At 42.1% G+C, this 17,117-nt stretch overlaps 1 protein-coding gene across 1 annotated transcript in view; it reads left to right on the top strand.

Annotated features, from left to right (window-relative positions):
• LOC132401921 (SH3 and cysteine-rich domain-containing protein-like) overlaps positions 1-14,007 on the top strand; it is a 169,195-nt gene extending 155,188 nt beyond the window's left edge. Inside the window, exon 13 of the mRNA XM_059984270.1 lies at positions 7,778-14,007. Coding sequence (XP_059840253.1) covers positions 7,778-7,867 — 90 coding nt within the window. The 3' untranslated portion in view covers positions 7,868-14,007. The remainder of the gene's footprint in view (positions 1-7,777) is intronic.
• Positions 14,008-17,117: the final 3,110 nt, after the last annotated feature.

Here is a 17,117-nt window from a genome sequence, read left to right as displayed (position 1 = left end):
ATGGCACCGGAATGGAATTCCAAACTCTGGAATGCCCCGAGCTACGATAGCATCGCATTAACCTCTACGCTACCATGGCGCCTGAACTGAATAGAATCTACTTTGTTCACAGCAGACTGGAGACAAAGGGTAAAGGATTAGGTAAAGGTAGCCCATAACCAGAAATGGACCCTGATAGGAATCTACCAAATAAACACTTCATAAAAGCTGAAACAGTCTACGAAACAACGTACATTTGTTGCTGGATCTGTGCATATTTTGAAATGATAATGAGGCATTAAAACAGAAGCAAATCCTTAAAATGTTAATTAATTCCAAACCTGATATAATAGCTTTAAAGATCATAAGACCATGAGACACAGTAGCAGAGTTATGACATTTGGTCCATTGAGTCTGATTTCTTATCCCTCTCAACCCCTTTCTCCTTGCAATCTTTGACGCCCTTACTAATCAAGAATCTGTCAACCTCTAATTTTTGGGCTGACATTTAACTGCCCTGGGTCGCTCTCTGTAAACACTAATCTGACTCCTAAGTACCTCCTCTGTCCCCAAAATCATCCCTACAAACTTAACAACTAGATCTGAGCCGTGACCTCAACAGAGACTACAGTTCACTGCCTCCTTGACTGGAGTCATACCCCACTCAGTGTAGATTCTTTGCCCTTACTATTTTCTGCAGCCCATGAGACTTTCAGACATAGGAGCTGATTTAGGCCATTTGGCCCATCGAATCTTCAGCACTATTCCATCATGGCTGATTTATTGTCCCTCTCAACCCCATTCCCTGACTTCTTCTCGTAATATATGACAGCTTTACTTATCAAGACCCGGTCAACCTCTGCTTTAACATTACCAATGTCTTTGCTTCCACAGCCATCTGTGGCAATGAATTCCACAGATTCACCACCCTCTGGCTAAAGAAATTCTTGTTCATCTCTGTTCTGAAGGGATGTCCTTTTATTCTGAGGCTGTGCCCTCTGGTCCTAGAATCCCCACCTATAGGGAACACCCTCTACATGTCCACTCTGACTAGGCCTTTCAATATTTGATAGGTTTCAGTGAGACCTTCCCTCCATTTTTCTAAATTCCAGTGAGTACAGGCCCAAAGCCATCAAATGCTCTTCATATGTTAAAGCTTTCATTCCTGGGATCTTCCTGATGAGCTTCCTCAGGGCCGTCTCCAATGCCAGCGGATCCTTCATTCCAATCGTTACTCAACCCTGTGGAGCGAAATGGAGATGCAGGAGACTGCGGACACTGGAATCTGGAACAGGCAACCAACCAGTGGAGGAACTCAGCATCTGTGGAGTGAAGAGGGTGGCTGGCCTTTCAGAAGGCCCGATTTATCAGCTGACTGTGGAAGACATATCACATTTCTGACAGCCACTGTCTTGCTGATATGCTTGCTTACATAAGTTAGTTCATGAGGTTCTCAAAGATGTCATTAGTGCTGAAATCCTTTTTATGGTCAGCTGCTGCTATGTAGATACAAGTATTTGTTCTAACTTCTTAGTCATTTCAAGAGGACTAGGATATAAAAGCAAGGGTGTAATGCTGAGTCTTTATAAGGCATTAGTCAGGCTGCACTTGAAGTATTGTGAGCAGTTTGGGGCCCCTTATCTAACAAAGAATGTGCTGCTGTTGGAGAGGGTCCAGAGGAGGTTCATGAGAATGCCCCAGGAATGAAACTAGCTGATATATCTCATTCCTCTATGCCCTCTTGTCACCATCTGAGATTCTGTCATCATCAGGAAGTTTATAGATGGCTTTTGAGCTGTGCCTAGCCACACAGTCATGGGTGTGGAGACAGTAGGGCAGTGGGCTAAACACACGTCCCTGAGGTGTGCCCCAGTGTTGATGGTCAGCAAGGTGGAGATGTTATTATCATCCACACAGACTGTGGTCTTCTGGCTAGCAAGTCAAGAGTCCAGTTGCAGAGGGAGGTACAGAGGTCAGGTTCTGTAGCTTTTCGATCAGGACTGTAGGATTAATTGTGTTAAATGCTGAGCTATAGTCGATAAACAGCATCCTGACATAGGTGTTTGTATTGTCTCGGTGATCCAAGGCTGTGTGAAGAGCCATTGAGATCATGTGTGCCATAGACCTACTGGGATGATAGACAGATTGCAGAGGGTCCAGGTCCATGCTGAGGCAGGAGTTGATTCTAGCTATGAGCAACCTCTCAAAGCTCTTCATCACTGTAGATGTGAGTGCTACTGGACAATAGTTGTTAAGGCAGCTTACATTTGGTCATTAGTATAACTGCTACCTTTTTAAAGCAGGTGGAAACTTCCAACTGTAGCAGTGAGAGATTGAAAATGTCCTTGAATGCTCCTGCCAGTTGGTTGGCACATTTTCAGAGCTGTCCAAGGGTTCATCTGCCTGAAAGGCAGCTTGACATTGGCCTCTGAGATAGAGATTACAGGGTCACAGGGGGCTGCAGGGATCCTCATAGCTGTGGTTTTATTTCCCCTTTTAAAGCAAACATAAATGCGGTTGAGCTCTTCTGGTAGTGGAGCATCACTGCCATTCATGATGTTGGGTTTTGCTTTGTAGGAAGTAATGGCACGCAGACCCTGCCAGAGTTGATGTGCAACTGATTTCGTCTCCAACCTTGCCCAGAGTTGTTTCTTAGCTCTTGAAATATCCCTCCACAAGTCATGCCTCGTTTTCTTGTACAGACCTGGGTTGCAAGACTTAAATGCCACAAATCTAGCCCTCAGCAGACTACGAATCTCCTGGTTCATCCACAGCTTTTGATTTGGGTATGTTCTGTATGTTCTCATAGGCACACACTCATCCACACAGGTTTTAATGCAGTTGGTAACAGCTGTGGCATATTTGTTCAGACTCAAAGATGAATCCCTGAATATAGTCCAGTCTACCGATTCAAAGCAGTCTTGTAACTGGTCCTGTGCCTCTGTTGTCCTTACCTTCTCGGTCCTCAGTGGTGTCTTGGTCCTCACTATCGATGCTGTCTCTGCCTGTAGTCAGGGAGTAGAGATACAGCGGGGCAATCAGACTTTCTGAAGTGTGGGTGTGGGATAGCACGGTAAGTGCTCTTGATCATGATGTGACAGTGGTCCAGTGTGTTGGCTCCTCTGGTGCTACAAGTGATTTGTTGGTACTAATTCTTTAGAGGCTTTTTCAAGCTGGCCTGGTTAAAGTCCCCCAGAATGATAGACAAAGTAGAGATGGAATGGGATGGACAATTAACATTTCAGGCAACCGAAAACCCATTGTGGTGTTCTCATTCAGGTGTAAAAACTCTGAACTAAACACCGAGGTAAATCGTAGTCAATGAGGCACGATCCCAGTAAGATTAACCGTTTACTGTTCACTCTTCCACATTGACGTATGGTGAAAACTGTTGATAAAACAATACAAAATATATACAGTATTTGTTTCCTTCTTGGCATTGCATTTACATCATAAATACTTGTAAAATTAAAACTACAACAAACTATATTACATTGAAGTACAACATACAGTCAGAATCTACCTACGCCATCAACTGGCTTTAAATACACTTCACACAAACTATCCAGCAACGCTTTCAATAACACAAGAAAATAAACTTTATCAACCGTCATTACTTTTAACAGAATCAGCGTTAACATTTTTATTTCAACATATCGATTATCTTATGAACTTACGGCGTTACTTCTATGATGTTTCTTAGTGCGTAGAAAGAAAACGTTTCTCGCGCTGATCCTGCACACGCAAACCCCCTCCTTCCCGTTTCTCCAAACCGGTATTTTCCCACAAGACGCAGCGAAACTGGGTGTGATGTCATTGCATGCCACGATACATCACAGACATCAAATTTACTTTTAACAACCTTAACATTAACTAGAAAATAATTACAAACAAATTACTAAAGTGAAAATGTAAGAAAGCTAAACAAATGACTTAAGGGCAACACACCCATGGTCACTCCTGGCACCTGGATACATGGAAGTGATCACCCACTGTAACAGTTTGGATGGACTAAATGGGCCAAAGTGCCTGTTTATAAGACCAGAAGACATAGGAGCAGACATTTGGCTCATTGAGTCTGCTTCACCATTTCATCATGGCTGATAACAGTTTTCCTCTCAGCCCCAATCTCCTGCCTTCTCCCTATATCCATTCATGCCCTGACCAATCAAGGATCTATCAACCTCTGCATTAAATATACATTAAAGACTTGGCCGTCACAGCTGCCTGTGGCAAAGAATTTCACAGATTCACCACTCTCTGTCTAAAGAAATTCTTCCTTATATCTTTTCTCAAAGGACACCCTCTATTCTGAGGCTGCGTCCTCTTGTCTTAGACTCTCCCGCTATAGGAAACATCCTCTTCAGATCCGGTATATCAAGGCCTTTCAGAATTCAATATGTTTCAGTGGTTACCCCTCATCCTTTTGAATTCCAGTGCTCTTCACATGACAAGCCATTCAAACCTGGAATTATTTTTGTGAACTTCCTTTGAACCCTTACGTACAAAAAAGCTGCCCAATCTGCTGAGTTCATCCGGCTTTTGTACATCTTGATTTGACCACAGCATCTGCAGTGCACTTTGTGTTGAACCCTCTCCAGTTTCAGATCCTTTCTAAGATAAGGAGCCCAAAACTGCTCACAGTACTCCAAGTGAGGTCTCACCAGTGCTTTATAAAGTCTCAATATTACATCCTTGCTTTTATATTCTAGTCCTCTTCAAATGAATGCTAACATTGCATTTGCCTTCCTCACTACAGACTTAACCTGCTAATTAACTTTTAGGGAATCCTGCACAAACACTCCCAAGAACCTTTACACCTCTTTTTTTTTGTATTTTCTCTCTGTTTAGAAAATAGTCAACCCTTTCACTTTTTCTCCCGAAGTGCATGACTGTACACTTCCTGATACTGTATTCCACCTGTCATTTCCTTGCCCATTCTCCTAATCTGACTAAGTTGCTCTGTAGCCTCTGTACTTTCTCAAAAGTCCCTGTCTCTCCACCTATCTTCATATCATCTGCAAACTTTGCAACAAAGCCATCAATTCCATCATCCAAATCATTAACATAAAAAGAATTGTTCCCAACACAGGCTCCTGTGGAACACGACTAGTCACCGGCAGCCAGTCAGAAAAGGCTCCCTTTATTCCCACACTTTGCCTTCTGTCAACCAGCCACTGCTTTATCCGTGCTAGGATAATTCCTGTAATACCACGGGCTTGTAGCTCGTTAAGCAGCCTCGTGTGGCACCTGTCAAAGGCCTTCTGAAAATCCAAAAAAAAAGTCAACCAATTCTCCTTTGTCTATCCTGCTTGTTATTTATTCAAAGAATTTCAACAGATTTGTCAGGCAAGATTTTCCCTTGAGGAAACTATGCTGACTATGGCCTATTTTATCATGTGCCTCCAAGTACCCCGATACCTCATCCTTAACAATCGACTCCAACATCTTCCCAACCACTGAGATCAGACTAACTGGCCCATAATTTCCTTTCTGCTGTCTCTCTCATTTCTTGAAGAGTGGAGTGACATTTGCAATTCTTCAGTCTTCTAGAACCATTCCAGAATCTAGTGGATTCTTGAAAGATCATTACCAATGCCTCCACAATCTCTTCAGCCACCACTTTCTGAACTCTGGGGTGTACACCATCTGGTCCAGGTGACTTATCTACCTTCAGACCTTTCAATTTCCCAAGAATCTTTTCTCTAGTTATGGTAACTTCACCCACTTCATGCCCCCTGCCACCTGGAGCTTCTACCATATTGCTAGTGTCTTCCACAGTGAAGGTTGATGCAAAATACGTATACAGTTCACCCGCCATTTCCCTGCCGCCCATTACCTCCTCTCCAGCATTGTTTTCCTGTGGGCTAATGTCCACTTTCCCCTCTCTTTTATACTTTATGTATCTGAAGGAACTTCTGGTATCCTCCATTAATATTATTGACTAGCTTACTTTCGTATTCCAGCTTTACCTTCTTAATGACTTTTTTAGCTAATTTCTGTTAGTATTCGAAGGCTTCGCAATCCTCTATCTTCCCACTAATTTTTGCTCTATTATATGGCATCTGTTTAGCTTTATGTGCTGTGGTACTCTATGACTCTAATGTGCAGATCTGTTTAGACCATAGACCATGAGAAACAGGAGCAGAATTAGGCCGTTTGGCTCATCAAGTCTCCTCCGTCTTTTCCCTTCCAGCCCCTGACTCCTGCCCTCTGCCTGTATCTCTCCAAGCCTCAGCTAATCAAGAATCTATCAAGCTCTGCCTTAAATTCACCCAATTACTTGGCCTCCACAGTTTCTCTGTGACTCGAATTGTATGTGATTTCTCCAATGTGTTCTCATCCACTGCACAGGAAGGAGAAACAGAGTTAATGGTTGAAGTTGAAAACCATTTGAATTGGATAGGAGAGATGAATGAACATTGTGATCACCAAACGTTACGTAGTTTTGGAATGCAACAGTTGTACACTGGGTAATGCCCGTGTAATGAGGGAAAAATTCAACATAGTGCTGATTGATCTTAGAGTAGGTTAACAGGTTAGCACAACATTGTGGGCTGAAGGGCCTATGCTGTGCTGTAGTGTTCTGTGTTCTATTTTACTGCTTCTCCCATCACCCCGGCTGTGTCCTCTATGTACCTAGCACACACTGTATTGAAAAGCCTGCCTCTGATGTTTACTTATTTAGCGACACCCTATGGAGTAGCCCCTTCTGGTCCTTTGAGCTACACTGCCTTAGCAATGCTCTGATAAACCTGTAACCTAATCACAGGATAATTTACAACGACCAATTAACCTACCTGGACAGTGGGAGGAAACTGGAGCACCCGGAGAAAACCCACATGTTCCACGGGGAGGACATCCAGAGACTCCTGAATTGAACTCCCGAACTCCGAATATCCTGCGCTGCAAATGTGTTGTGTTGTGAAGAGATGCAAGAAAAAAATTTAGCATACGTGAAGAATTCCACATGAAATCAAATACTGGAAATTTATTAGATCACAGCTAAGGCAAACCATCGACACTACTGAACCATTTCTCTTCTTGGAGTCCAGATGGTGAGAACAGATGTTATTGTCTTTTGATTCCAGAGCAACAATTTATAATTAAAAAGATGACTTTTTTTCCCTATATAGAGAAATGTCATCATAGTCAATCTGGTGTACACCACACTTATAATTCTTAATGCCAGGGTTTCTTTTCCTTTATCTTCTACTGTTGCACGGTAACAATTTGTGTCACAAGATGCTACACATTTCACTACTTAACTGCATATACAGTATACTTACTGCCCATTACGCTACTGGCATTTAGGGCAGCAACGGAGGTCCAACATCTCTAGTGGTGTTCAAAGCTCTGTCCCCGTGCCAGTACAGCAGCTTTCTCTCGGTTTTCACTCCTGTCAGCCACGCATCGCGGGTGGGGACTCCGGATTACCATCGCACACAGATGCAGGATTCTTCATTGCTTTTTCTGTAACTATTTTGTTTTACCAGTCAAAGTTGTAGGCCTGAGCTGAACCCCCGAACCGGGAGGACTGGTGGGCCTACCTTTTGATCTGTTTGGCATGGGTGACCCTACCAAGCATAAAGTTCTGACTCCACCCAACATAGCTCTCCGGATCATTGTTGCACACAAGCCTCCAAACCTTACGACAAGATTGTGGTCCTCTTGCGGGACTTTAACTGCATAGTTTACTTTTATTGCTGCGCTCCTTTTAAGACTTTTTAAGGGTTAGCTTTGTCACATGTACATTAAAACATACAGTGAAACGACAACTGTTTATTCATTTCCACAGATGCTGCCTGACCTGCTGAGTTCCTCCAGCATTTTGTGTGTGGGTGTTGCTCTGGATTTCCAGCATCTGTATGATCTCTTGTGTCCGTGAAGTACGTTGCTTTGCTTCATATCAAATCAGCAAAAATTGTGTCACCAGGCCTTTGGTGCCGATGTAGCTTACTGTACATCTTTGAAATGTGGGAGGAAAGCCAAGCACCCGGAGGAAACCCACATGGTCACAGGGAGAAGGTGCAAACTTGCACAGGCATACAGTGAACTGCGCTGTTTGCCTCAATGACTAACACAGTCCGAGGATGTGCTGGGACAGCCCACCAGTGTTGCTGTGCTTCTGGTGCCGATATAGCAAGCCCAAAACTCACTAACCTTAACCGTACATCTATGGAGTATAGGGATCTGGAGGAATTCCACTCAGTCACAGGGAGAATATTTAAACTCCTTACAGACAGCACCAGGAAATGAACCACAATCTTACACAACTGGCTGTTGTAAAGCGATGAGCCATGTCGCCCCTTTTCTGACTAATACCAAGATTCAGAATATTTCAAAGAAACTGAAATGTGGAAATGGCATCTTAAAGTTAAGCAGAACTTTAAGATTTAATGTTAATCATTGCCAGTCAAATAAAACCACAATATTTTAATGTAAAGATAATCCCAGTTCCAAAACTCGGCCAAGGCCAGGTGATGGGTTGAGTGAGCTCGAGCTTTTCTCTTTGCAATGAAGGAGGATGAGACGTGACTGGATGAAGGTGTACAAAATGGTAAGGTTTATAGATTGAGTGGACAGTGAGGAACGCTATTAAAAACTGCAGTGGGATCTGAACCAGCTGGAAAAATGGGCTGAAAATGGCAGATGGAATTTAATGCAGACAAGTGTGAGGTTTTACACTTTGGAAGATAGACCAGGGTAGGACTTACATGGTGTGTGGTAGGGCACTGAGGAATATGGTAAAACAAAGGGATCTGGGAAAACCGAGCTTTAATTCCCTGGAAGCAGTGAAGATAGGGTCGTAAAGAGGGTATTTGGCACGTTGACCTTCATAAATACCAGTACAGGAGTTGGGATGTTCTGTTGAAGTGGTGTAAGACATTGGTGAGGCCTAATTTGGAGTATTTTGTATAGCTCTGGTCACCTACTTACAAGAAATCTATCAACAAGAGTGATAGAGTGCAGAGAAAATTTACAAGGATGTTGCCAGGATTTGAGGACCTGAAAGGGAAAGATTGATTAGGTTAGGTGTTTATTCCCCAGAACATGGGAGAATGAAGGGATATTTGATAGAGGTATACAAAATTATGAGGGTATAGAGAGGGTAAATGCAAGCAAGCTTTTTCGAGTGAGGTTGAGTGAGACAAAAATTAGAGGTTATAGGTTAATGGTGAAAGGCGAAATGTTTAAAGGGAACATGAAGGGGAACTCCTTCACTCAGAGGGTGGTGAAAGTTAGAACGAGTTGCCAGCGGAAGTGGTGGATGCAAGGTTGACTGCAGTATTTAAGAGGAGTTTGGATAAGTACGTGGATGGAAGGCTACGGTCCAGGTGCAGATCAATGGGCTTGGGTAGAATAACAGTTCAGAATGGGCTAGATGGGCTGAAGGGCTTGTTTTTGTGCTGAGATGTTTTACCAGGACGGAAATAGCTAATATAAAAGGACATAATTATAAGATGATTGGAGGGATGTACGGAGGTGGGAGGGGGAAGCTCTCTTTTTACACAGAGAGTGGTAAGTGCTTGGAACACCCCGCCAGGGTGGTGATAAAGGCAGAGGCATTAAGGACATTTAAAAGTCTCTTGGGTCAGCACATGGAGGGCTATATGGGAGGGAAATGTTAGGATGAATCGGTTAATGGGTCAGCACAACATCGTGTGCTGTATTGTTATGTGTTTGATGTTGTAACCAAAACTAAAGGAATGAGTAGTTTAGGCGTAAGAGATTCTGTGGACACTATATATAATGCACAAAATGATGGAGGAACTCAGCATGTCAGGCAGCATCTGTGGAGGGGAATGAACAGCTGACATTTTAGGCTACTGATGAAGGGTCTTGGCCTGAAACGTTGTCCGTTCATTTTCCTCCATAGATGCTGCCTGACCCGTCGAATAGTTTAAATGGCTTGTAATAGATGCAGTCTTGATTAGTTTCGAGTTTAATTTCATGCTTGTTTTATTGGGAATGTTTTCCCTTCACCTTGTATAATCCTGTGTGGATTAGACACAGGGAGGAGAACAAGAAGCTGAGGGCCGTGTAAGCTCGTGGTTTGGCAGCCAGATCGCTTCAGTGAATGTGGCTGAGCCACACCAATGTCCAGGAAGGACAATTTACTGACGAAGACCAAGTGATGACTGCTGGAAGTTCCCAGTTGGCAAAGTGTGATCTGTCCTGGTCTGTGGAATAAACGTTACATTAAACAAAAACCTTTGCATCATTGAGAGTTTCATTGTAGATTCTAGACTAGTTTGTGGAACGGACCAGAAGGAGCTGATTTCAATAATTAACACCTGGGGGAAACAGAAGTAAAATACAGGTAATCCTTAAAGATGAGCTTTATTTATCTCATATGCCTCGAAATGCAGTGTTTGCATCTGACCAACGCAATGCAAGGTTTGCTGGAGACAGCCCGCCAGTGTTACCACGCTTCCAGCACCGCCATTTATTTATTTATTTAGAGACACAGCAAGGAATGCTCAGCAATCCTGTGATTTAACACTAGCCTAATCACGGGACAATTCACAATGACCAATTAAACTACTAACTGTTACGCCTTTGGACTATCGGCGGAAACTGGAGCACCCAGATAAAACCCATGCATGTGTGGTCATAGAGAAACAAACTTCACTTAAACGTTGAAATCGAGCTTGCACGCACCACTTGTGCTGGCTGCTCATTCCACACTCTCACCACCCTCTCAGTGAAAACATTTCACCTCATGTTCCCCTTAAACTTTTCACCTTTCACCTTTAACACATGACCTCTGGTTGTAGTCCCTCCCAACCTCAGTGGAAAAAGCCTCCTTGCATTTACCTATTTATATCCCTCATAATTTTGTTTCCTTGTATCAAATCTCCTCTCCATCTTCTACATTCTAAGGAATAAAGTCCTAATCTATTCAATCTTTCCTGATAACTCCGGTCCTCCAGACCTGGCAACATCCTTGTAAATTTTCTCTGTACTCTTTCAAACTTATTTACATCTTTCCTGTAGGTAGGTGACCAAAATTGCACTTAATACTCCAAATTAGGCTTCACCAATGTTTTGTACAACTTCAACATAACATCCCATCTCCTGTACGCAATGCATTGATTTATGAATGCCAACATGCCAAAAGCTTTCTTTACAAATCTATCTTCCTGTGACACCACTTCAATGAATGATGGATCTATATTCTCTGATCCCTTTGATCTACCGCTCTCCACATGCCCAACCTTTCACTGTGTAAGACCTATCCTGGTTGGTCCTACCGAACTGCAAAACCTCACCCTCGTCTGCATTAAATTCCATCTGCCATTTTTCAGCCAACTTTTCCAGCTGATGCAGATCCCTCTGAAAGTCATGATAGCCTTCCTCACTGTCCACTACAACCAACCCCAATCTTGGTGTCATCTGCAAATTTGCTGATCCAGAGGGACATTGACTAACCTGACCAACCTGCCATGGTACTGTTCTTGAACAGGTAAATGGATAAGGGGGATATGAGTCAGATGTGGGGAAATGGGACTTGTATAGTATGGAACATTTGGGCCAAATGGCCTGTTCCTGTGCTGTATGACTCCATCAATTAACATTTCAATTTACAGAACTTTTTTTGAAACTGACACTATGATGCCAATATCAGAAATATTTCCTCTGCTTTATTCATCCCTCCCCACCCTCACTGCAAGTTAAATCTTTAAACTTTGTGCCTTACCTTCCCGGTTAAGATAAAAGGGCTTTGACCTGAAGCATTAACTCTGTTTCCCTTTCCAAAATGTTCCACAACCTCGATAGATTCATAGAGCAATATAGAATGGGTACAAACCCTTCGGCCCAGCCAGTGCCCACCCAGATAATCCCAATTTCCTGTATTCATTCATGGTCCAAGCCAAGCCAAGTCTTTAGGCAGTACTTGTCCAAGTGCTTCTTAAATGGTACTCCACTATTGAACCTGCCTCAACAACTTACTCTGGCAGCTCATTCCATATACTCACCAACCTCTGTGTTAAAAAGTTGTCCCTTTCCCTCTCACCTTAGACCTATGACCCCCAGTTTTGAACTGTACTACCCTGGAGGAAAGACTGTTGCTGCCTACTTTATCTATGCCTCCCATGATTTTATAACCCTCTACAAGCTCACACCTCAGTCTCCTACATTCCATGATGTAATGACCTAAGCTTGGCCATAATTCATGCTCTCTCATCCTGGCAAGATCCTTGTGAACACAGGAGATCCTGCAGATGCTGCAATGCATACAAAATGCTGGAGGAGCTCGGCAGGTCAGGCAGCATCTATGAAGAGGAATAAGCAGTCAACATTTCAGGCAGGGAACCTTACTTCAGGCCCGAGTCCTGTTGGAGGGACTAGGCCTAAGACCTGATGAAAATAGTTGGCCTGAAATGTTGACTGTTTATTCCTTTCCATAGCTGCTGCCTGACCTACTAAGATCCCTGTAACTCTTCCCAGTTTTTCCTGTAACACACCTTTCCTGTAAGGTTGATATGGTGCCATGGCATCACTTGCCATGGATTTTACCCTGACGAAAGACACAAAGGCTTTTGAACTTGAGATGCATAGTTAATAGGGAGATTTTGGAAGTTCTCTGCACGACAGCAGAGGAGAAATTGGGTATATTATAATTTACGAATATAGATAATTTCTTTTGTGCAATTAAAGATAGAAATTACTTTTATTTGTTACATGTACATCAAAACATCGAAATATACAGTGAAATAGGTCACTTATTTTCCGTTGACGACCAGCAGTCCTGAAGATCTGCTGGGGTCAGCCTGTGTTACCATGGTTCCAGTGCCAACATAGCATACCCACAACTTACTAACTATAACCGGTACATCTTTGGAATGTGGGAGGAAACTGGAGCTCGTGGGGGGTGGGAATGGAAGGGAGATCCACGCGGTCATGGGGAGAACGTACAAACTCCTTACAGATGACTATGAGAAATGAATCCCAGTCACTGGCACTATAATAATGTTACACTAATGGCTATACTATGTAGAATGCACCATTTGTAAGATCAGAATCAGCTTTATTGTCATGGCATGTGACATGAAATTTGTTAACGATGCTGACAGATGTTGAATAGTGGCCTTCAAAGGAAATTTGATTGAAGTTGTGGGGCTAGGTAAAGGGTAGGACATAATTGGATAGTCCTTTCAAAGGACTGAAATAAGTTCTTTATGTATCATTTCATAATACAAGCACATTCAAGAGTTCTCTCCCTTTTATCATGTAGAGCTTCTTCAATGCATGTTGTGCATTAAGTATCAAAAGCCTTAAAGCATTATAAAGTGAGAGGGCTATGCTCTCTTCTCACTGCTTGTATCAGGAAGGAGGTACTTGAGCCTCAGGACTCACACCACCAGGTTCAGGAACAGTTATTACCTCTCAAGTAGAGGGGATAACTTCACTCACACCAACACTGAACTGTTTCCTTAACCTATGGACTCCCTCCAAGGAGTCTTCATCTCATCTTCTCGATATTTATTGCTTATTTATTTATTACTATTATTGATTTTTTCCTTTCTTTTTGTATTTGCACAGTTTTTTGCCTTTTGCTTACTGGTTGTAAGCCCAGTTGGTGTAGTCTTTCAATTATTCTATTACGGTTATAAGATTTATTGATTATACCTGCAAGAATATTAATCTCAATATTGTATATGGTGACGCATATGTACTTTGATAATAAATTCACTCTGAACCTGATTCTGATCGATGGCGAAGGTCAGTCAAACAGGACCTCACCCAAAATCAGTAATTACCACAAGATAATACCCACTTTGGTCACTGAATAATAAACCAGAATACACTATTGTTATTTTTGTCTGTCCTGTGTGCAGTTTTTCATTGATTCCATTGTTCTTCTTTGTATTTAATGTGAATGCCTGCAAGAAAATAAATCTCAGAGTATTATATGGTGACATATATGTACTTTGATAATAAATTTACTTTGAACTTTGAGAAAGTAGGTGGAGCAGAAAACCAAACTTGTTGTTGAATGATGGAGTCAGAGAAAGTTTTAACATCCTCAGTATTTACACAACACTCTTTATTGAAGCTGTATAAATACTTTCATACAATTTTCTTTATTTGCTATTATTATTCAAATAAAAAAGATTATAAAAAAACAAAAATTAAAAGTACATCCAACTATCCATCTAAAAATACATAGATTGTGTTGGTTATTCAAACTCTTGTTACCAGATAAATTTACAGATACGTTTATCTTACGCATATAGTGCGACAAATATAGAAAGACATGTTTACAGTTAAATCTGTGTTCAACATCCAAGGGAACATACTGGGGTGGAAGAAAAGGAATTTCAGCACCATAAGTTCGTCAGGAAACTGGGATTGGGCCACCTCAACACTGAACTGACTCCACAAACCTACAGACTTGCTTTCAAGGATTCGGCAACTCATATTCTCACTGCTTTTCTTTTGTTTTTTTATTAGTTGCACAATTTTTTTTGCAAGTTGGTTGCTTGTCGGGTATTGTGTCTAGTTTTCCACTGATTCTATTGAATGCTAGAAAATGAATCTCAAGGGAGTACTGTATATGGTGACGTACAGACTTGATGATAGATTCAAGATTCAAGATCCATTTATCACATGTACTTCAAAACATACAGTGAAATGAACTGTTTTTGTTAAGATCATAACATATAGGAACAGAATCCGGCCATTCAGCCCATCGAGTCTGCTCCACCATTTGATCATGGCTGATCCATTTCCCTCTCAACCCTACTCTCCTGCCTTCTCCCCGTAACCTTTCACACCCTGACAAATCAAGAACCTATCTATCTACACCTTAAGTACACTTGATGACTTGGCCTCCATGGTCATCTGTGGCAATGAATTCCACAGGTTCACCAGTCTCTGGCTAATGAAATTCCTCCTCATCTCAGCTCACCTTTGGGAGTGTTAACAGACAGCACACCTAAGCATGAGCTGGGTGCATCCTACAAGCATCGCCACACTTTCTGGCACCAATATAGAACACCCACATTTACTTTCACTTTGACTTTGATCCCATTTTAGGCAGCTATTTCAGGTGATCTAACAGCTTGCAGTGGGTCTTACTGTAATCCCTTAATGCTCAAAATATTCCTGCCTAAGCAGAGATGTGACACAATAGGAATTGTAAAGATGAGATTGCATGGAAATGGCAGGATTTAAAACTGAACCCATATTATGGGTGTCAGGCTAAGGCAGGGGATCACAACCTGGGGTCCACGGCCCCTTGATTACTGGTAGGGGTCCATGGCATAAAAAGGTTGGGAACTCCTAGGTTAAGTAACTATTTTACTTCATGAACCTTCATATGAGCAATTGATCATCTTTGAATCCTCTGCCTATTTTAGTTCACAAGTTTGCAAAAATTTATAAATTAATTTTAAGGAACTATATAAAAGGCCCAAATTCAAATAAAGAATTACTTAAGATTAAAATGAAGCTTTAATCCTAATTTATTATTACTGTTACTTAGAATGGGCAGGAATATTCTGATTTAGTGTAAGCAGAGACCTTATACTTCCATGGTTGAGTTTATTTATTTATTGATTGAGATACAGCATGGAATATACCCTTCTGGCCTTTGGAACCACGACATCAGCAATCTCCTCTCGATTTAACCCTAACCTAATTACGGGACAACTTACAATGATCAATTAACCTACCAGTTGGTAGACTTTTGGACTCTGGGAGGTAACTGGAGCGCCTGGAGGAAACAGGCCAGCGGCAGGAACTGAACCCGGGTTGCTGGTATTGTAAAGCGTTGTGCTAACCACTACACTACCGTGCCGCCTCATACTGAAAGCAACAAGAGTGAATGCCAAGTTAGGGCAGTCACACTGAATCACATTAAGCCGGCTGGTGGCGCAGTGGCATCAGCGCTGGACTCCGGAATGAAGGCTCCCAAGTCGGGCCGCCCCCAAGCAGGCTTTCCACCCGTGCCGGGTTGAGTGTCCAGCTAGTCAGTCGGCCTTGTAAAAAAAACAAGGGTCGAGTCAGGAATGTTCATACCGTGACCCGGTTAATCCGAAAGGAGACCAATCCTGACACCGCACACCAGACAAGAATGGCTGACTGTCTGGTGTGACACGCTATGAAATTAAATTGAATAACATTAAATTTTATGACCTTGTATGCCAAGAACTGCAGGTTGAAGATGTGCAAGGTCATAAATTTCAATGTTATTCCAATTAACAGAGATATTATAAAATATACAGTGAATAAATTAAGGGATCTGGTCCAAAAAAGAAATGAAAGAATGTCACATGCTATCAGAACAACATTCTACCTGAAAAGGACTTTTTAGAGGTCTTGTTATGTAGCTGAACACTATCCAGTTATCTTTAGAGCATTATTTATATGTTTCTTATTGTAATTTATGCTACATTTTACGCAATGCAGTGCACTGCTGCCACAAAACAATATATTTCACGATGTATGTCAGTGACAGTAAACCTGATTCTGATTCCAGCTGGCAATAAACTCAGATCATGACATCGTTAGTGGAAAAAGATGCCACACATCCTATTCTCTATACAGTATATTCAGTAGCATCTGTATGTCTGCTCATTAATGCAAATATCTAATCGGCCAATCATGTGGCAGCAGCACAATGTGTAAAAGCACGTAGACATGGTCAAAAGGTCCAGTTGTTCAGGCTGAACATCAGATCGGTGAAGTAATGTGATCTAAGTGATTTTGACCGTGGAATGATTGTTGCTTACATCAGAGTGGTCTGAGTATCTCAGAAACTGCTGATCTCCTGGGATTTTCACACACAACAGTGTCTCGAGTTTATAGAGAATGGTGCAAGAAATGAAAAAAAGTGTGGGGTGTAAATGCCTTGTTACTGAGAAAGGGCAACCTGAACTCAAAAAGGGACGCATTACACCAATTTGTGCAGAAGAGCATCTCTAAATGTAGAACACATCGATCCTTGAAGTGGATGGGCTACAGCAGCAGAAGACCACGAACATACATTCACGGCCACTTTATTAGTGAAGATGGATTTTGCTTTCTTGAGGCAGCACCTCCTGTAGATATATATAAATACTCAGTACAGGAGTTGTATAAGACATTAGAGAGGCCTAATTTGGAGTACTGTGTACAGCTCTGGT

Source organism: Hypanus sabinus, chromosome 1 (assembly GCF_030144855.1).
Source record: "Hypanus sabinus isolate sHypSab1 chromosome 1, sHypSab1.hap1, whole genome shotgun sequence".
NCBI lineage: Eukaryota > Metazoa > Chordata > Chondrichthyes > Myliobatiformes > Dasyatidae > Hypanus > Hypanus sabinus.
Note: the sequence above shows the minus strand (reverse complement) of the source record. Positions and strands in the feature narration are given on the sequence as shown.